A 22,403-nucleotide genomic window follows, 5' to 3' on the forward strand; every position below is an offset into this window, starting at 1 on the left:
CTAATCACCAGTTCGTCTATGACCATTTCGACCAGTTGGTGTAATACCTATGTCATTTTCATTCATTTCGCCCAATTAACACTTAGTCTATTTAGACCAAATGGTATATAGACCAAATGGCTATCACAACAACTGGTTATGAGACGACATGGTGGGTGGACAAAATTGCAATTAGACCATAATGATAATGGACAAACTGATGCTAGACCAATTGAGAGTAGACGAGTTGGCAATTGGACGAATTGGCATTCAACCATTACAAGCTTCGCTTTTTAATAAGTCCCTCATTTTCATTTTCACGTGTATGCAAACTGTAGTCTATAATTTTGTCTAATCATCAAAATGTGTTTGGAACAAAAATAATTATATATGCTCCGACTATTTCCTACGAATTTGTTAATTAATTATTGAAGTATTCTTATGACACGTATTCTGTTATGTACATTCATGCATATGCATATATATGTTTGTTATGTTTATTATCAGAAAATGGAAGTGGAAAAAATATAAACTGAGTCGATATTCAGATAGTAACTTTGCAGATCAGGCCTAAATCTAATCACTATAATTGGTCTATCCTTTTTTTTTCGACAAAAATGATAAAGACATCAACCTTAATTGTGCAAGTTGCAAATAAAAATTGCAAATTTAATTAGTAATTATAATCATCATGGTCATTGTTGTAGCTGTTGAAGAACTGACATGAAGGAACAGAACTTTGGTGACATTGTCATCAATGTACCTACAGTGTCGCAACAACAATAGTACTTCGATACCTAAAAGATTTCAGTGTGCTAGGCCACCTACTCAAATTGCCTGCGGGGCGCTCCCTGTCGCACGAAGCCCCCCAAAATTTCCTTTAGGGGCTGCGCGTATTATTCTCCTTAGGCAACACTCCTAGATAATAGAAGATTTGTGAAAATGAACACCTTACGACTGTTCGCGTTCCGATTTTGAAACAAATCGCATTTTTTTTCTCATTTTCTGAAGATGTGAATGGAACGTATCATTTTATTTGAGGTAAAATCAATTGAAAGAATAATAACATAAATAAAGATGCTTCCTTATATATATATATTTTTTTTTGCAGGAGTTTCTGCATTTTATTCAGAAGTCAATGATAAATCAATGTGTTCACATAATTGAATGAATATAATTTAAATGTAACAATTAAAAAGATACATTGTAAATAATACAGAAAAGACTGATAATTAAATCACACCTAAGCATGTGATATAGTTCAGTAAAATACAGGGGCCAGCTATTATAAGCACAGAGGTGTTTGAAACAATAGCAGCCAGGAGAGGGGGCTACATGAAAACCATCATAAATCATATTTGATAAACTGATCGTCACGAAATATAAGATTTAAATATATGTATATATTGGTAGAAAAAGAATTGGTAAAAAATATCATACGAAAATGTATCGTTTATGTCAATGCTATACTATGTTCTTCGGGTTGAAACAGTTGGCACGGAAAATAGAATTGCTCTTCAATATGTTATTTTTCGCAATATGAATTGATATTTTATATGTTGTATTATGCTAATATATTAAATGAATAAACAAATCTAATGAATAAGAGAATACCATCATGATTGTAATGCTATCCTATGTTAATATAGCTTTGTAATCGAATGAACCTTTGCCGATGGTGTTTGTTTTATGTATACGTATGGTAGTCTACCCCCCCCCAAAAAAAAAAAACAAGCATACAAACAAACATAACAACGACGCATTAATTTTATTGACCGAATATCGAGAAATATAAAAGACAAAGATATCATGTGTTATACATGTAATGATCACTGGGTATTATACAGTGCGTATCAAAAAACTTTTTATCATTTAAAGTGGGTTTACATTTCATTTTTCATGTAATGCTTGTTTCTCTACACTTTTTCCAAGCGTGGCAATGATTAACAATGAAAATCAAGCCCAAGCCATTTCATGTAAATCACAGCTCAGTGTAAAGCAAATATCGTCACGTTGGCCTAGGTGTGTTTAAAAGTGGGGTGGGGCGCAATGCAATCTTCAAAGTATTTTTGGGCAAGAAAACAGGTGAATAAGGTAACAGATATCTTCAAATCAATTTTACCAGCTAAATTCCATTTGTTGTTCTTCATGATTAAAATCTCCTTATTCTCATAACTGTTTCAAAGTTCTGCACAAATCACTTTTCGCTAAATTTTCAAAAGTGAACAGTGCTCACTCAAGCGGAAATATTTTTCGACAGTTATCTCATCATGTGCTTCAATGGATATGTACCAATGCTAAATTGTGGAAAAATCTTCAGGATATTACGAATTTATAATTTTACAGAATTTTTTCTAAGTGTAAACTTTTTTTTATATACGCACTGTACAAACTAAGAAATAAAGGTTCAAAATTAAACCCCGAAAGGTTGATGCAAAATCAGCACCCCATGGGTTCAAAAATTGAACCCCTTATTTGGGGTTCAAAAACTGAACCCTTCGGTTGGGGTTCATTTTTGCACCCTGCGGGTTCAAAACTGCATCCCTAGGGGTGCAATTTAAATTTTGGGGTGCAATTTTGAACCCGCTGGGTGCAAAAATGAACCCCAACCGCAGGGTTCAATTTTTGAACCCCAAATCAGGTGTTCAATATTTGAACCAATAGGGTGCTGATTTCGCATCAACTTTTCGGGGTTCAATTTTGAACCTTTATTTCCTAGTGTGTATAACAAATTATCACGCTAATTCTTGAATCCCGACCTACTTAGCTCTTAGTAAGAGTCACATCACAGCCTATAAATACGATTATTTGCAATCATAATTATCATTTTTCACAGAAATATAGACGTACCCCCCCCCCCCGTCGGCGGCGACAAAGGGGGAGGAGAAAATGTAATAACTTTTTTTTGCTTGTCAAATTCTAATAGATTCCTAATAATGGGTACCTTTTCAGCCAAAATGACCCGTAAATATGGGTATGGGTATTAAACCTTCAGCCGCACACCCCCGTCCAAACCAATTCTAAGTACCCCCTCCCGGAGCCGGGGGGCATACCGGATACGCTGTACATTCGCCTTAATTTCGGTATCGAATTGAGCAAAAATGCAAATCATTAGTTTCTCCTGAGCTTCTGTTCCAAATGTTTATGTATGTAACTATATATATCCTCCTACAACAATTTTCCGAATTAAAGAATAATATGAAAGAACCCCTTTGTAATTTTCATTCAAGTACTTTTTCTCTCCAGTCCCGTGTGTGCAAATTTAATAATGGTTTGAAATCTTGGAAAATCTGTAAAAAAAATTGTCAATTTGAAAGCCCCTGAACATGTATGACGCTAGATTATAGATAAATTAACATTAAAAAATTAAAATTTTCAGTTCAATATTTTTCTGATTTTACCTAAATCTGTTCAAAACATGTTATTTATTTATTTATTTATTCTCGAATATTTATACAGAGTGGCCTGATCAGCATTAAAATACATACAATGCACGAAAAACATAGTAACAGGACATTATGAGATACAGAAAAAGGGAATAAATACAAGGTAAAAATACGAAAATGTGTTACGAGTTACAGGTGGCAAGATACATGATAAAAATATGCAAAATATTAACATTAAAAGCTGGTCTACCTCAGGGCTCTGTGATTATATATAAGCATTTAAAAAGATGAAAGATCGTTAAAACACAAGGCAATGTATTATACAGTACTAATAAATTTACTTTTGGAATTAAAAAAACAAAAAAAAACAAGCAGAAGACATATTGCATCATTTGATTATTTTATCACTTATATACATCAAGATAAAAAGACAAAAAAAACAAAACAAATAAAACACAACACGTTTCAATGTCTAGATAATAAGTGTTAATAACATAAAGACAAGAAATGAGCAGCAATCGATACCAAATGTACTATAGGAACGGCACGGACAATAGAATAGTGTATGATAAGTGTATTGTATAATGATTAAAATGAACGATATGATTTGTCTATATGTGTTTAAGTTGGAATTTAAAGGAATGAACAGATCTTGAAAATCTTATATGTTCAGGCAGTTTATTCCAAATCATCTGGAGTATACCCTAGCATGGTTCATTTCCATTAGTGCAATGCCGATTCGTCCAATCGCTATTACTCGTCTACTATCATTTGGTTAACCATTATATTGTCCAATGTCTGCATGGTCTGGCTGATTGCCATTCGTCCACTCACCATTTCGTCTAATAACCAATGGGTCCAATAGCCATTCAGTCCATATATCATTTGGTCTAATTGGACTATCACTGCTAATTTGGTGAAATGAATAAAAACAAAATGGGTATTAGACCATATAAGACGAAATGGTTATAGATTGAATGAAAATTTATGGTTGGTTGATGGACGGAATGGCATGGCATGAGACTAAATGGTACATAGACCATAAACTGTAACAACTGTGGTGTTAAAACTGACACCAATTAGTGTTAATATGGGACCACACACTGAGGTGTTAAAATAACACCCTAGAGATTGAACACAACACCAAAGAGTGTAAATGTAACAACCATAGGTGTTGTATATAACACATATAGGTGTAAAACTAACACCACCAATTTAACACCGGTGTAAAATCCTCTATGCACAGCGGTTAACACCACAGTTTTTGCTGTGTATGAGTGGGCGAGTAAGGTTCAAGATTCAAGGTTCATTCACGTGCACTGCATTTCAGTGGCATTCCACATTTTGGAACATCGACAACTCAACACAAACAATGATATTATAACACCCAAATTATCATAGATATAAGCATAAATTTATACATAATATAACAATAGAAAAACAAGTACTAGAAAGTATATTGAAATTGGTTCAAAAGTAATGACAAAGAAAGAAAACTGAGAGATGTGGATATGAGGGATCCAAAAGTAATCAACGTAAAGCTTGTTGGTGAAGGGCCCAATCAATGGATATGCAGTGAGAGTCCGAATAAAATATGATATGACAAGAAAGGTTAGGGGAATAAAATAAAGAGTTAACGAAAAAGTAAACAAAAAAGGGGCTTCACGAATAATGGGTCAAGTATAAAGGCATATGGAGCTAATTATAGCTCCATCATGGTTAAAGCAGTAAATTTGAATTAGAACCTGAAAGCTAGAGCATGCAAATACTTTCTAAGAGTAATACGAAAATAATCTAAATTAATGTAAATCAGGGAGAAATGAGCGGAAGGAATGACAAGGGGGGGGGGGTACTTAAGTAAAAGTAGCTATAGGTGCACCATGTAATAGATCTGGACCGTCCGATGAAATATCCCCTCGCCGGGGCATAAATTCCGATTTCCGAGGATATATGTAAACGATAACAAAGGAGCAGCAATAAGTAGATAAAACCTTAAATTTAAATAAGGATAAACCAGTAAAGCGAATATAATGGATATTCAATAGACGAATTAGCAGTTTACCGAAGGTGAATTGTACCGATGGGGGGGGGGGTAAGGTTTATATTTTGCCTCAAATTAATAGCCCTGCAAAGATCGATTCGTTTCGCTCGCACGCACATATACACAATCGGTCAATAATACCGACTAAGTACCACGGCGGTGCGTTGGCTTATATTACAGGGAAGTGGGAGTTGGATCAGATTTCAGTGCGATTTGCTCTGTAATTTTGTGGGTTGAGTGGTTATTTCTGCTCTGGTGAATTATAATATACATGTTTATGTACATGTATAGAGAGATTTCATCCATTTGTGTGCTATGCCTTCCACGTAGTATCTACCCCCGTATCTACCATATATCGGCACAAGTAGGTCAGACATCACTTAAAAACGTGTAGATGGGACTAGAAGCTGCAGGGTGATGCAGAGATCGTCTGTACTCTAAACATATCTCACTGCGTGTTATTCGACGGTACGTATATCCTTATACCGAGTTAATGTAACGAACACGTTCGTCTATAAAGTGCCTGGATGTATAATAATTTGCTCCTTACAAATTTTTTTACATCTATTATTTAGATCGGGTTGTTTTGTGTAACATTAAGGCATTCTTCAAACGATCGCTATATATATATATAAATGAGGTAAAGTGGTAATGCGTTGTAATTAGTTCCATCATTTTATTTTGAAGTCCAAATCTTCGACGTTAAACACACGTCTTCAGGGATACAAAAGCTCACATGATATACACATAAATTATATTTTTTTGGCATATAGGCCTACGACTTCATCAAACTGACTTTTGAAAAAGTTTAATGTTTTCAGTGTCTGTATTTGAATGGCTTTAATACCTATTTGGTCTGACAATGCTGCTAGCATTTTGTCTCCATATTTATAGTGTAAAATTATATGTTTTCATTTTCAACTAGGTCTATATATCTCCGAATTTCTGTTTTCCCAGTTTGGGTATTCAGGTCACGATGGGGTCACAATCTAGTCTTCCTGAGGTCGACCTGTCTGATAAAACGATCGTTGTAACAGGAGCCAATACAGGTAATATGATAATTATCATAATATGCACACACACACATATATAATATATAAATATATATATATATGTATTAAAATTGAGGTCAAGAGTATTATTATTAATATGATTCATTTATTTAATCATCGATTTTGTTTTTTATTTATTCATTAGTTTTTTTATTTTTATTATGATCGTTATTACTATTATTATCATTATTATATATATATATATATATATATATATATATATATATATATATTTAATGCCCTCCTATGTACAAATGTTAATTCGTGAAAATTTAAATGTCGGAATATTGCCTCATAGTCAAATCTGACAAGGAAATAAATGAAAAATTCTATAATTCACACAATAATGAATAAATAAATATTGAGTGGAAGACATCAATGACACTGGTTACCGACTCGCTCATTTGCAAATAATTGTTTTGTGTACAACTGTTCTATGAAAAAATAAGTGAATATTTGAGTTGTCATAACTTCCCTATATTTTCTTCCCACTACGATATAATTCACAGTGTTTTGCTTGTTTGATTGTTTTCATTTATTGGACGTGTCCTTCAATTTTGTAGCAGATACATGCATTTATATCATATCAGCAGGTTATTTATCCCTTTAATTGTGTTTTATCAGGAATCGGATATGAAACAGCAAAGTCGCTTGCACAGGTGGGTGCTAAGGTCATTCTAGCATGCCGATCTGAACCTAAGGCACAGGAGGTGAGGAGGAATAAATGGTTTCCTGAGAAGTACTATATTTCATATTTCGAATGAAACTGAGAATTGATTTGAAATTTTAAACATGCTAAGAATAAAACTTGGCAACGCTTTCAGCAGCTGTGTCATATATCTCTTTTCTACATAGGTGAGGAAAGATTGTAAATGTTTTCCTTCAACGCCCTAACCTACCCCAACAAAGAAAAAAAATCAATTAATTAATTAATTAAGTAAATAAGATATTTGAATATGTATAGCCCTTTGCATCGCAATTACAAAAGTATATTCTGCAAAACCTACATTTGAAATCAGTCTGCACAGGTTTTGTTTTTATCAACTCATTTCTTGTGTGTGTTTTATTGGTGAATAAAGTCAATCTCAAATTAATCACAATATTTACAGTTGATCCATTCTTTTAAACAATCATAATTATAAAAGTACCAACAATATAATCGATTAATTTAAACATGGTAGGATGACAGAATGCTAAGAAAAGCCCTTACAAAATAAATTTTGTCAATATTGACGTTGTAACATTATTCCTGCCGTGTATCAATCTTAAAATTGGGGAATAGCTGAAAATACATAGTCTCAGTTCTTATACCTTCCATGTTAAAACAATCTGAGTAATAAATCATCTTTATCATGTTTCATAAATTTTATAATTTTTTGAACGATTACCAGATATTTTGGTTTTTTTGATCTTATATAAAAAGAATTATACTATTCATATTTAAAGGCATAATTTTTCGAAAATGTCTATTTTCAGGCTATCGAACGAATGAAAAAAGAACATACTGAGGAGAAAGCAGATCCTAACAAGCAGAAAATAAAAATAAAGGTAAGATATCTGTAAATTTGAAAAAGGTCTCTTTGTATCTTTACTTATTTTTGGTGAAAATAATGAAACATATATCAACACATATACTTTACTTTAAGTAATATTGCGTTATAGTTGTTGGGTAAAATGTGCTTTATGTCATCTAAGAATGAACGTGCTCTTTGTTACCCTCAAAACATCCGTGTGCACTTTTAACCAAAAATAGGACAAAATATTGCCTAAGATTTGAATATGGCCTACTATCATGTAAGTTTCCCTAGAAGTCGAAGTATATGATTTATTTATTTATTTATTTATTTCATTATTTATTTATTCTTTCCATTGGCATATGCATCAAATGATCTCATACAGCGACAAATGTCACCCGTGATATCATTCCACCGATCTAAAATAATACATTAGGTAACTAATCATACGCATTTATATAAGACATTTTTGTGAAACAATTTATAATTACACATTTTCTTTTTTTTCCTGTAGATGTTATTTTTAATGGTCTAAGCAGTATGAAAAACAATGGATCAAATCATCTTTTTTATTCGACTTTCTGTCCTTCTTTAACTCAATGATTTTTTTTACGATTTGAATTTCTCGAAATTCTAGGTCGATGATCTCAGCGTAGAGTTCATGGCTCTTGACCTTGGGTCACTGCAAAGCACAATGGCATTCATAGAAGCCTACAAGAATACAGGGCGCCCTCTCCATGTTCTTATTTGCAACGCAGGTATTATGTGGGGACCAGAAGGTAAGTAAACGAATATATGTATACATATGTATATATATATACATCAGGAATGCAAAACAAATTCACGAGTGATGCAGTTTTATCAATGCCAACAATTCTTTTATTCACTCTCCAAATTTTTGGTAGACCTCTACCTTCTTCAGGGAAGATTCGTGAAAATTTGGAGAGTGAATAAAAGAACTTAATTGTTGGCATTGCAAAACTGCATTACTCGTGAATTTGTTTCGCATTCCTGATATATATACATGTATATATACTCGTTATCCTTGTGCGCACTCAAATCTTTGCAATGCATTTGCCAAGCTTGCAACATTATCTCGCGTAATCACGTCGTGGCGCGCTTGGAGAACTTTCGTAAAATTAGTCCTCTACTATTAATTTAGGATTTTTAGGGTCTACAATTTGTTATTTTACACGGCCTGCACAAAGATCGCAATGTATGTATGCAATAAATCCTGCTAGTCCACACTCTAAAAAAAAGATTGGTTAAAATGACCAATCTGTTGGTTAATATGTGTCCGACCGATAAAATTGGTCAAAAGCAGCCACATTATTGGTTATAATCGACCAAAATTTTGGTTGATATTGACCAATTCTATCGGTCGGACACATATTAACCAAAAGATTGGTCAGTTTGACCAATACTTTTTAAGAGTGCAAGAGTCTTCATTCATTTTGATTACACTATTGGTATAAGCAGTAACCTTCCATTTTTGTTTCGGCAAATGTCTGCATTTTGTAAAACCAGCGTTCTATTGACCTTTTGTGGTTTTCAGATTCGATTCACAGAAGTACCTCTGCTCGGCGGTCGGCCGTATAAATACCGTAAAATTTTGGGTGTTAATCTGTTCTCAATGACAATTTACATTTATTTTGTTAACGTTTTGTGATGATTCTTATTTTGTTTGTAGCAGTTCACCGCATTGTTGTGTCACATAATCCATCACGTACTTCGTAGATTTGAGGGGTTTTTTACATGAACTTATACAAAATGCTTACGTGATAGCGCGCCATATAACGTGATTACTTGGGTAAACGTTGCTAGCCAATTCATCCAGGGGGCAAGGGGGGGGGGGAGGGAAAAGAAAATGTAATATAACATACAACATTTTGAAAATTTCGTCAAAATTTATCACAAAAATCGTGTTCAAAAAGTCAAAATTGTTGCTCGCTCCACTTGTTCGCAGCATTTTAGATGTTTCACTCAATAACCAGTGTCCGGCAGCGGCACCCTCCTCATTATTCTTTCGGAGGGAGACTCATGGCGCTGTCACGAATTATGAAATAAGTTAATCAATTAGACCAACATATACTGTAAAAACTGTGGTGTTCAAACTGACACCAATAGGTGTTAATAGAGGACCACACCCTGAGGTATTACAATTACACCCTAAAGATTGAACGTAACACCAAATAGTGTGAATGTAACAACCAAAGGTGTTGTAATAACACCTATAGGTGTAAAACTAACACCACCAATTTAACACCAGTGTAAAATAAGTGGTGTGGTCCTCTACGTACACCGGTTAACACCACAATTTTTGCTGTGTACCCTTCTTGTATGCCCCTTCATTCAGAGCTGACGTCAGACGGGTACGAGCCTCATTTTCAGATCAACTACCTGTCTCACTTTCTTCTCATCTTACACCTGTTACCCATCTTGAAGAGCTCTGGCCCATGTGCTCGAGTCGTCTTGGTGTCGTCTCTGATGTATCGCTTTGCTAGCTGGAACGCCAGCGATCTCCAGTGTCTGAAGAATAGTGACAGGGGCAAACGATACGCTAACTCCAAGTTATACCAGGTACGGCTGTTATGTATAGCATTTATGATTATTGTTGCCTATTCCACGGCGCACTATAATTACCCCGGCTGCAGCTCTAGCTGCTAAACGCGCTTGGTGCATTCAAAGAATTAATCTTGCCGGGTACTCATTCACTTCACCTTGGTTGAGTGCAGCACAATGTTGGTAAATTTCTTGCTGAAGGAAAACACGCCATCGTTGGGGTTCGAACCTACGTCCCTCTGATTGAAAGACGAAAGTCATAACCACTAGACCATGCAAGACCTCACCACTTTCTAATGATAAATTTTCTAAAATATCTATCAATAATTATTAAAGCGGAATCCAACCCAAATAAAAACTTGTTTTTATAAGGAAAAGAAAAATCAGACAAGTTGATAGGTGAAGTTTTGAACAATATTGGACAAACAACAAGAAAGTTATGAATTTTTTAAAAGTGGTAAATATTGGTGATCACTTTACCAATGGAGACTTCAAATTGGCCGCATATGTGATGTCATAGTGATGTAAGGCAAGGACTACTCTTCCATGGACTTCAATACATATTATGGGTAAAATGTCCTTTTTCCCCAATTTTTTTTTTCAAATTATATTTTTCTTTCATGAGGATATAAAACAATATACTACCTGGGTTGTATTTAGATTACTGCCCCGGGGGAATGGGTACTTAGGAGAAAATCACAAATCCCTGATAATAAAGTACATGGCCTATGGGAAAGTTGTCCTTGCCCCTTGTCATAATTTACTAACCCAGTTGCCAATTTGAAATCTACATAGTATTATTGATTTCAGTTTTAAAGCAATTAAAACTTTCTTACTGCTTGGCCGATTTCTTTCAAACTTTCACCATTCTGTTTAATTTATTTTTCTCCTTCCCAACACAACTGGTTAAGGCCAAGGCTGGATTCCTCTTTAATTTCATAAATATAACACTCGTAGTGCTATAAATTATCCTTTATTCCCAAAATAATTCAAGAGAATATCAATATATTTTAAAGGTCCCATACTTTCGAATAATATCTCAATACACCTAGCAAAAAAAAAACGTTTTTAAAAGCTAGTGAAGTCCCATTTGTTGAATTTAGATACGTTTGATGCTTTTTTTTCTCTCTCTCTTTTATCTTTGTTAAAGTATATTTTCTACTTCTTTTTCATTACCCGTTTGTATTCATTTGTTGATACTTTTAGTTTGTGAAAGGAAAGTACTATCTATTTGCTTTAAGTTTGTACATAAGGGTCAAACGTGTTTTACAAGGGTTCTGGCTATTTTTGTCTTTCCCATTCCCTAAAAATGTTCTTATCTTCTTATGTTTATCTGTGTAAGCCCTATAATACATTTACAATTTCATGTACATGTTGTTTTATTGTGAATGAAAAAAAAAATGTGTCTGTCACATCGGGGCCGGATCCTTCCCCCGGATCCGCCTAATATTTCATACCAAATTAATCATTCATGAAATCACTTCAAACTTAAATTTGTTCAAAACCCATTTGCTTACATCTTTGCGGATGTGCTTTCAAATTATCATAAAAAAGGCCTGTATTTTTTAATATGATATGAATACAGGTGATGCACATGTTCTCATTGGCTCAACGGTTGGAAGGCTCAGGGGTCGATGTATTTTCGCTGCATCCCGGTGTCGTCAAAACAGAACTCACAACCCGTGAGGGACAGAGTGTTCCGGGGCTAACGAAATTTTTCGTTCGCAACGGAGGAAGTAAGTCGATTACATATTTGGGAAAGCGCGTATGCGTGTTTGCATGGATCGGATGCGTGTGCCCTTTAAAGCAACAATGTCAGGGGCGTAGATAGCGGGGGGATGGGGGGGATGCATCCCCCCAGAATTTTAGGTGGGGGGGATGGTGTGTACAATCATCCCCCCCAGGTTTCTGTGGGGGAAGAAGCAAAACTATACAGTAATAAAGCAATGAATGCTAGTTAAAATCAATCAATAATAATAGCAGTAATAATCATAACGTACAGCAATGACAAACATGATCAAAATTGGACTTTTATTCAGTGTCAATCATCTTATATGCATTTACAACTTGCAAGTTTTAAGTAATAACAACTGTCTTGCGTCGTCACATACATTTAAGGATCGTTATTCAGAGTTTCACCAAGTACATTTCCTTATAATAATTATGTATTTGCAAAGGAGATAAGTTCAAAATATTTCATTACAGATTTAATAAAGTGTCGCTTAATCACTCCCTTTCAGAGCAATTGCTTTCGTAACACATTAACACTGTTCAAACGAATTAATAAGAAATTACCTATACACATACACTGACCCTTTTCCCTGCTGGCCATGTCCTCAACCCCTACTTTGCAAAGGAAAGGTGAAAATTTTCAGTCTCTAAGGAGCGAATTAGTAAATGAATGATTTTGGAATGAAAGTGCAAATTTTGGATGGCCTCAGTGATATCCGAGGTTTTTTTCACTCAATATTTTTGGCGCAATGCATTTTGGAATTACTTATACCAGTGATTTCTGTACGTGCGCAGTCTTCTAGGTTTGAAGGTTATAAACTGTTACATTTCCTTACCTATGTTTTTATCATAATCATCATAACAAGGTACATAATAAGAAATGAATCGAAATTATAACAAGTTACTATCTATACAGTTTACTTCCGACAACCCGGTGAGGTTTATTTCATTTCCATACTTAATTCAATCAAGCCTTTGTAATCATGGTAATTTTAAACAGAGTGTGCTTATCATTTTCCACATGTTTTAGTGTCCGCATATCTGCACGTGGATAAGAAATATAATGTTGATTTTTTTTTATTTTACCCCTATTACTATAATTGTAATTGATATTTTTTTTTAGTTATTTGGCTGTTTATTTGTTTATTCCTTTAGTTGTTAATTCATTCGTTTGATCATTAACAATATCGCTACTTTTAAAAGAGTATACTACTATACTAGTAAAAAAGGAATACTAGTTATTCTAGATCATGTTTAGCAGGACTGTCATGACCAAGATGATAACTAGACATCCGACAAATGACATTTCTCTTATGATCATCTTTACTCATTGTCATTAATCAAGCAAAAGATTACTGCCATGAAAAATGTGCAAGGAAGTTTGTTTATTACTGGATGCCCTGTTTATTGCTGAAAGCAAAGTGCTTAAAAGACACACGAGATAATCCATGAGGCAGATCGTGTTATTTGTTATCTTTAACTCGTCTGCTTTGGCCCATGATATTTTGTTTTTATCGAGTACGTTACCTCCTTCATTCTTTATATTTATATATTAAGTATATATATATATATATATATATATATATATATATATATATATATATATTTATATATATATATATATATATATATAAAGTATGACCCAGCTAGGGATCATCCCCCCCCCCCAGGTCTAAGGACCTGTCTACGCCACTGAACAATGGCAATAATGAAAATTAATATACGAGGCGAAATGAGGAAGCAGGCTCGACGTCAAAATATTTTGAGAAGAGGAAAGATGATCTGATTTTGACGTCTTTAAAAAAAAATAAAATCATGACTAAGGGGTGTAGATATACCAGGCAGACCTCTCTTTAATACTTATCTTTTTAATCCTTTCTTTCGTTTTTCTCCACTTTTTTCTTTTGCCAATACTAGAAAAATCATAGGGGTCAGTTGTACCCTCTTCCCATGTAGATCCGCCCTGATAAGGTCATCTGTTGTCTGCAGAATGTTTCCAATCTTACGAGGAGTTTTGGTAATTTTGTTAGACTTCGATGGACAGTGATATTTTGTTCCCATGGTTGAATGAAATATGAACCTTAACTGGTCATATAGGTTGATGACTACCTTTTTAAGCCTTAGCTTAATTCGCAGTGGTATGAAATGTTAGCGTTTGTAATTTAAAAATCAAATATAGAACGTTGGTCATGTTGGCTGACTAGTTTCCAACTAATACGAGCGTCCACGGTTATATGAACAGTTGTAAATGGTGATAGACTTGTTTCCAAAAAATACGAAAGTCAGGGATTATTTGAAATACGAACATGTAGGCTTACTTGTCATAAGAAGCTATGAAAAACCTACTTTTAAGTCCTCAATGAATGAAGTGTCCACGGTTGTAATGTATGAACATTGATCAAGTCGACTGATTTGTTTTCAGTTTCAGTCAACGAAAGTCTTTGCCTAGAACACCTTTATAATAGAAGATTGTGTGGGGGGACATGATCTATGACACACTGTATAGCAGTATAAAATGTTGTTTTTATTTCAAAGTCCAGTTTATTTTGCAACTTGAAATTTTTAGTTTTGTGTCGATAATGTTATTATCATTATTATCATCATCATTATTGTTATTATCACCAACACCACAATTGTTATTGTTGGTTTTTTTTATTTAGAAATGATACGGACGCCGTTCGAAGGTGCTCTGACGTCACTCCACGCAGCCGCGGACCCGGCGTATGACAACAAGACCGCGCTTTATTTCGAGAGCTCAAAACCACACAGTGTCAACTCGACAGCAAGGTATGTTACTTAGTTATATTAGTTACTTTGTTATTTAGTTAGTTTTATGTAAACATGATTTATCAGGCCGGTAATAGGTTAATGCACCGCAAAGATTGGCGCCAATGGGGATGATCCCTTCCCAAACACTTGTGTTTAAAATCTAAAATCAAGGGGGGCCATTTACAAAAGACAGTGTGCAAATTTGCTGGAAAAAATGATGACGTTGGCGGATTTCCATACTTGAGGTTGGTCGGGTCAATCTCTTTGATAGACGGGGCTGAGGAAGCGCATTAGATTTTGGTGTATCTAATCTAGGGGGTGGGGATGTTCACCGGCATATAACGCCATACTATTCAAATTGGGGTGGGGGGTTAAAGCAATAGTTCCCCCTCCAACCCCCTGATCAATATGTTTACGGCATGGATTGACGCCAGTTGGGATGTTCCTCTCCCAAACCCTTGTGTTTTTTTTTTCGAAAATCAAGGGGGGGAACCCCCCTGCTTGTATCATGGCCATTGGATGAGAATGGGATATATCTAGGTATAATCATTTGCGTAGTATGTTCTTTACTGAGCTAAAGCAGGGATTATCATCAAATTTCATTAAGCATTTAATTTCTGCTCCAGTACGAAGGTATATAGAAATCAATAGCATCGTTTCAAGTATTGGTGTTCCTCAAGGTTATGATCTGGGACTCGAATTGTTCTTACCACTATACACATTAGGTCCGTTGATTCATTCAGTATATAATGTACTCCCATACAAAATATCGGGGTTTGACCTTAGAATTCATTCTTAGAGTGTGCAGTGATGATAGCATCAATAAAAATAATAGGGCCTTTACATAATCTAACGTTCTTGATAAGATTAAAAAACGTTTTTTTTTATTTCATTTTTCCCACAGAAACAAAGACAAACAAGAGATTCTCTGGAAGTATTCCCTAGAATGCCTCAGCGACCATATCACAGACGAAGCAATGAAAGTATTCACATCAACGTGATGCGCTTTCATTCTATTTTGTCTAATAAAGAAATAAATTTCGAAAGACAGTTTAATACCCACCAAAATGTGACTATTGCCTTGTTTTACACAGGGTTGTGATTGATTCCATTAAACCATGCACTGTAAAAAAGATGTGCTAATTTAACACTTACAGTGCTTGTATAGTAACTGCACTACGAGTGCTGATTTTCTAGTTTAAATTTGAACTAGAAAATCAGCACTCGCAGTGCAGTCACTATACAAGCACTGTAAGTGTTAAATTAGCACTTTATTTTTTAGTGTGGTGTTTATTCATACATTCAACGTTTTCTCAAAAATTCACTGTGCTTTTCTTTGATTACAAAGGATATTGTGCAAATTTCTTTAATAAAAACAAAATGGATCTCCATAATTATAGTTAAAGGTCAAGTCCAACTCAGAAAAATGTTGATTTGAATCAATAGAGAAAAATCAGACAAGCACAATGCTGAAAATTTCATCAAAATCGGATGTAAAATAAGAAAGTTATGACATTTCAAAGTTTCGGTTATTTTTAACAAAATAGTTATATGAACGAGCCAGTTACATCCAAATGAGAGAGTCGATGATGTCACTCACTCACTAGTTCTTTTTTATTGTTTGAATTATACAATATTTAAATTTTTACGAATTTGACGATTAGGACCTCCTTGCCTGAACCACAAAATATTAAAATAATGGAATTCCACGTGTTCAGAGGAAAATGTAACTTCATTTCACATGACAATGACGAGAAATCAAAATATTTCATATAATAAAATACAAAAGAAATAGTGATGTCATCAGCTCCCTCATTTGCATACCGACCGAGATGTGCATATAACTGTTTTGTGAAATGAAGCGAAACTTTAAAATGCCATAACTTTCTTATTTTACATCCGATTTTGATGAAATTTTCAGTAACCTCACTTTTTTTACATTCAATCAAGTACTTAAGTAGGTCATCGTTATTCAATTTGGACAAAACATAATCATCTTAAAGCTCACGATGTGCCGATTATAACTTGATAAAAAAAGTATCATTCATTTTTCGATGACTTATTGTTTGTTGGTTTGGGGACAGCGCCGCGGCGCCCCGTTACAAAGAATTAAGATTAATCCGAACAACCTAAAAGGACAAGTCCACCCCAACAAAAAATTGATTTGAATAAAAAGAGAAAAAAAATCAACAAGCATTATACTCAGTATAATGCTTGAATTTTTCTCTTTTGTCCTTTTAGGTTGTTCGCATTAATCTTAATTCTTTGTAACGGGGCGCCGCGGCGCTGTCCCCAAACCAACAAACAATAAGTCATCGAAAAATGAATGATACTTTTTTATCAAGTTATAATCGGCACATCGTGAGCTTTAAGATGATTATGTTTTGTCCAAATTGAATAACGATGACCTACTTAAGTACTTGATTGAATGTAAAAAAAAAGTGAGGTTTGAAGAATAAGGAGAAAACAATCTCTGAGGTATATGCGGTTTTCACTCAAGCATGAGATGGGCACACTCTGCTATCTCAGTGAAATTTCCAAGCAAAAACGGGCCAAAGAAACGTTTAAATCTCATCTTTCTTTTCCTTTACATTCCTAAATTTTGACATTTTAAGGAAGAAGAATTACTCTTTCCGTCGGGTTAATTTTCATTTTACTTTTCTGAGCAGCAAACATTTTTTTCCTATTTACAGAGAGACTTCCGTGGCAACTTACTGTAGTGGTTTTCGGTGGCTGGTCCCAAATGTTGTTTCGTGTTTAAGCGTTGGCATTGACAAAGAAATGTCAGATATGTCACAACTGATCCCGCCTTATATTATCACAGCAAGAGTTGCATTGGATGAATCCTTTTCAATAATAACGAATGTTGACATGTGAATATGGCTTGTATGTAAATAAAATGTAATCGTGATAAATACATATTTCAATGCTACTGAGTGCGATGTATTATCCGCTGGCACTCGCCGGACGATGTAAAACTATGTGGCGGTATACATTATGTCTTGCCAGTTATTTGATAGATTATATCTGGGCTGAAAGAATCATTATAGATAGTACAAGTCACGAAACAAAATGCTAAAAAGCTCATCAAAATCTGATAAAACTAACAAAATCATAGACTTTAAAGTTTTGGGAGAACAGTTATATGCAGGTCCTCACGAATATTAATTACATTAGCGATATGAGTGGGCTGATGACATAGACACGTTAGCAATCGCTCCCAACTTTGTTACTTCAACAAACCCTACTGGAAAGAACAGTGTTACAAAGTGCATTCAAAGTTTGTTCACAGTGGGTAAGGGTGTGGTCAGTGTCTAACTGGGTGTTCACTGTTTTACAAAGTATAATCACAGTGGGTTAGGGAGTGGCCAGTGTGCAACTGGGTGTTCACAGTGTTACAAAGTGCATTCAGTGTGTTCACAGTGGGTAAGGGTGTAGTCACAGAGTGTAACTGGGTGTTCAGTGTCACAAAGTACATTCAGTGTGTTCTCAGTGGGTGAGGGTGTGGTCACAGAGTGTGTCTGGGTGTTCACAGTGGGTCAGGTTGTAGTCACAGAGTGTAACAGACCAGTTCGTAGTTACTTCATGGACAATTTTGGTCAAATGACCTTTCATTTCTTTCATCATGATAGGCAAATTTCAAAGCACAATATTACGTAAGCTTGCCTTTCATAGCAGAATGAAGAAATTGAATAGACCAGGTGATTTAGAATAGCACACCAATGAACACTTAATGAAGGTATTTGTTGCATTCCTACTTTGAATGCATATATTAGCATGATGCACAATGTACTTGACAAACTATGAAATACCAGTCGTTCGTGGAAGCATTGTTGTTTTTTGTTGATGTAAATGAGAACGACAATTCAAAAGAATATATGAATAATGAAGACATCAAAGTTGGTGCTTATCTCTAAGATTTTAAAGCACCATGTCACTTTAGTACAAATGACCTTCTTCTGATCATGCTAGAATCTTTTGATCATGTGCAGAAAGGAACTACGAACTGGCTTACTGGGTGTTTATAGTGTTACAAAGTATATTCAGTGTGTTCACAGTGGGTAAGGGTGTAGTCACAGAGTGTAACTGGGTGTTCACGGTGTTAGCAAGTATATTCACAGTGTGTGACTGAGTGTTCATAGTGTGAAACTGGGTGTACACAGTGTGTTATTGGGTGTTAACAGTGTGTAAATGGGTGTTAAGTGTGTTCATAGTGCGTTCACAGTATGCTCAGTGTGTTCACAGTGGGTAAAGGAGTGTTCAGTGTAACTGGGTGTTCAAAGTGTTACAAAATATATTCAGTGTGTTCACAGTGGGTAAGGGTGTAGTCACAGAATGTAACTGGGTGTTCACAGTGTTAGCAAGTATACTCACAGTATGTGACTGAGTGTTCACAATGCGTTTATAGTGCATTCACAGCAAGCTCAGTGTGTTCAAACTGTTACACTATGTTCATTTTGTTCACAGTGTGTTCACATTGTGTTGACACATTTGTGCATGTATCAGGAAGGGTTAATGCAAGAATTAAAGGTTTCTTCATTATACTTCTCCTTGGGGCGGCTGTTGGGGGTATTGCTAGCTTTAACATTGATTCATTCAATGATTATGATGCATTATAATACAGGTTAATATGCAGATAATGAACATTGTTTTAAGAACAATGCAGGCAAATGAGGGTATGAATGAAAAAAATACTGAGACGATGAAGCAATATAAACTTGCTTTTCATACTCATTTAATAATAAGAACAAAAATATATTTACATCTGTTTAGAGTACTTGTACAATACAGAGGTTTTTACAACAGTCATTATCTGAAAATTTATGAATTTGCAGAATTTCATGAACAATGTGACCATTTCGAAGTATTTCTTACGTGTGACACATCACAAGTCAACTTTCCTTAAAGTTACTTCTCTCCTACGACGGTGTGGGGGTTCCAGGTTGCAAAACTTTACCCTTCAAATTCTAATTTTGTAAAATAATGCCTTTATGACTTCCCATTAGAACAAAAACCTTGTAAAAGAACAGGAAATTCTCTTTCAGGACATAGTGGTAATTTTTATTAAATATGCTTCAGTTCAGGGAGGCATTTCATAAAGATTTGGTTTCTTGTTTGCACTGATTTGCTCTCAGTCAATCAGATACAAGGATTTTCAGTAGCTCATAACAAGACAATGGACATTACTGACAGTAGGTGAGTTTTCATGCCTTTTTCAGACCTCCCAAACTCATTTCCAAAGGAATGTGTGGTAACATCTAAAAAAATAATATAATTTTGAAACAACAGCTCAAAATGGTCAAATATTCATACTCTTTCCTCCAAACTCAGAAAGGATAAGAGCAGCAGAAGTGGTCTTTGAAGCAGTACAACCTTGATGACCTTCCAGGTGCTGATAGCATCAAAGTTTAAAGGTAAATTAGTTTTGGTAACGATATCAAAATGAGTTCGTACAGAATCCAATGAAATGACCACCAAAGTATCTGTTTGTATAAATAAAACACATGTTCCAAAGGATTCTGGAAGAAATTGTGTAATTGCTAAGAAATCAGCAAATAAGCACAGGATTCGGGTCTAAGCAATAATTATACATTGTCCCACGTGCGCTTATCTGTGTTGGGGATCTTTCGGTGTGAACACTTTTCAGCGTAGATTTCAAGATTTCACAAAGTTCAGTTAATGTAACTGTACCAGATCTAGATCCTCGATGATATACTGACAATTAAGCCTTGTTTTACAGACTTTTTCTCATGAAATCAGTGTTTACTGCAACTACTGGAATTTCTCTTTAATGTTTCATATAACCTCATTTCATATCGGCCAATAGCATGACGCTTGAAATCAGTTCTTTGACCTCATGGTGTACCATCCGGTACCGTTGCTCCTGCGACAATTGCTCAGAGTTTTATTTTGTTCAGATGAAGGGTTAGGGTTGCAATAGGGTTTTATGATAGGTTTAGGATCAGGTATAGAATAAGGTATAGTTTTCAATCCAGGCTTGAAGTTGGTCATTCCAATAATGTATGGAATTTGCAGCGGAGCAATAGTCACTGGAGCAAATATCATGGAACCGCAACATCAAGCTTTTTGATATTGATGCTTATTACAGCCTTCCTTGACAAAAGTCTTGACGATTTGTGCTGATAACAGGTGACATAAGCAGGGTCGATATATTCCTGAAATTTCTTCTGAGAAGGCATTGCCATGATTCTTGGTCCACCATGTTCTAAATTATCACTTCCCTCCATGGGAGGTAATATGAAGATTATGAGCTGCTGCTAGTAATGCCCACCACTGATGAAGTCAAGACTATTTCTTCCAAGTCAGGAGGCAGCTGGAGAATAACTTCTCCCTTAGACTTTGTACATTTGATTCAACCCAAGGTCGAGGCCGCCCAAATGTGGCCTCCAAACCGGCCTGGAGTACATCCTTGATGTCCACTGATCAGTCGTCCATGTAAAATACTCCGACAGCTTGACCACTAGCAATTAACACTCTGCAGTAAAAAAAACATCAATTTTGGTCCCAAGTTCTATAACAGCTTTTGTATTTGCCATCTTCTAGCTGACGATAGCAACAGGGTCAATCGCTTCATGCAATCTTTTCATAGCAGTTGTGACCATGGACTTCAGTTGCTTATCCTCAGACTTCACCTCCTGGAAGAAAGAATAAGGGATATAGAACAGTGAACTGCCATCTGGGGCCCATCTTTACAAAGGGTGGCAATCGATCCAATCAACCTCAAATATATGTAAAGCCATCATCAGAGCTGCAAACCTAAAGAAGAACATTTCAGTATTTTTAAAGCTGAAAATTAGTATTTTGGCAAGGAAATCAGTATTTTCAAAGAAATACCATAGGATAACACATAAAACTGAAACTTGAGAAATCAGTATTTTGCATGAAACCAATAGTATTCTTCTCATTTTTCAGTACTACATACTGAAAATCCGTACTACTTGGCAGCTCTGCATCATTGTCATAATTTTCCCTACGGAAAGTTTGTACAATGTCGTTTTCTAAACAAAGAGGAAGCACGTTGAATTGTCAAGATAATGATGAATGTATGAATATACATCACATCTAAAAATATATGACAAACAGGCATTTTAGATGTTGATGTTGTTCGCTTTCCATAGTTGTGGTGGATCGGATCAATCGCAACTCTTTGTAAGACAGGGTCCAACCTTACAGAGATACGATTGATCCAATCAATCATAACTATGGAAATCCATCAGTGTCATAATTTTTTCTACAGGAAATTTGTAAAATGTCTTTTGTAAACAAAGGAGAACACATCAAATTGTCAAGAAATCAATGAATTTATGAATATGCATTAATATCTAGAAATTTTTTGAACATGCATTTT

At 35.0% G+C, this 22,403-nt stretch overlaps 2 protein-coding genes across 3 annotated transcripts in view; one reads left to right on the top strand and one right to left on the bottom strand.

Moving 5' to 3' along the window:
* Nucleotides 1–5,536: 5,536 nt before the first annotated feature.
* On the top strand, nucleotides 5,537–16,096 carry LOC121416646 (retinol dehydrogenase 12-like). 2 transcript variants are annotated; one of them, XM_041610125.1, is made up of 9 exons: nucleotides 5,537–5,874; nucleotides 6,377–6,455; nucleotides 7,083–7,168; nucleotides 7,935–8,006; nucleotides 8,610–8,751; nucleotides 10,329–10,552; nucleotides 12,120–12,270; nucleotides 14,926–15,052; nucleotides 15,939–16,096. In XM_041610125.1, exons 2-9 carry the CDS (start codon nucleotides 6,383–6,385, stop codon nucleotides 16,033–16,035), a joined length of 972 nt encoding a protein of 323 aa, XP_041466059.1. In that variant the 5' UTR covers nucleotides 5,537–5,874; nucleotides 6,377–6,382; the 3' UTR covers nucleotides 16,036–16,096. The 2 variants fall into 2 exon arrangements, with proteins under 2 accessions (XP_041466059.1, XP_041466058.1); XM_041610124.1 differs by lacking the exon at nucleotides 15,939–16,096 and having other exon boundaries at nucleotides 6,364–6,455; nucleotides 14,926–15,082.
* A 5,167-nt stretch (nucleotides 16,097–21,263) lies between these two features.
* The window catches only part of LOC121417476 (cleavage and polyadenylation specificity factor subunit 3-like), a 31,741-nt gene continuing 30,601 nt past the window's right edge, over nucleotides 21,264–22,403 (bottom strand). The window contains exon 16 of the mRNA XM_041611194.1: nucleotides 21,264–21,690. Within this exon, the coding sequence (XP_041467128.1) occupies nucleotides 21,595–21,690 (96 nt within the window). The 3' untranslated portion in view covers nucleotides 21,264–21,594. The remainder of the gene's footprint in view (nucleotides 21,691–22,403) is intronic.

This window comes from Lytechinus variegatus, chromosome 6 (genome assembly GCF_018143015.1).
Source record: "Lytechinus variegatus isolate NC3 chromosome 6, Lvar_3.0, whole genome shotgun sequence".
Lineage (NCBI taxonomy): Eukaryota > Metazoa > Echinodermata > Echinoidea > Temnopleuroida > Toxopneustidae > Lytechinus > Lytechinus variegatus.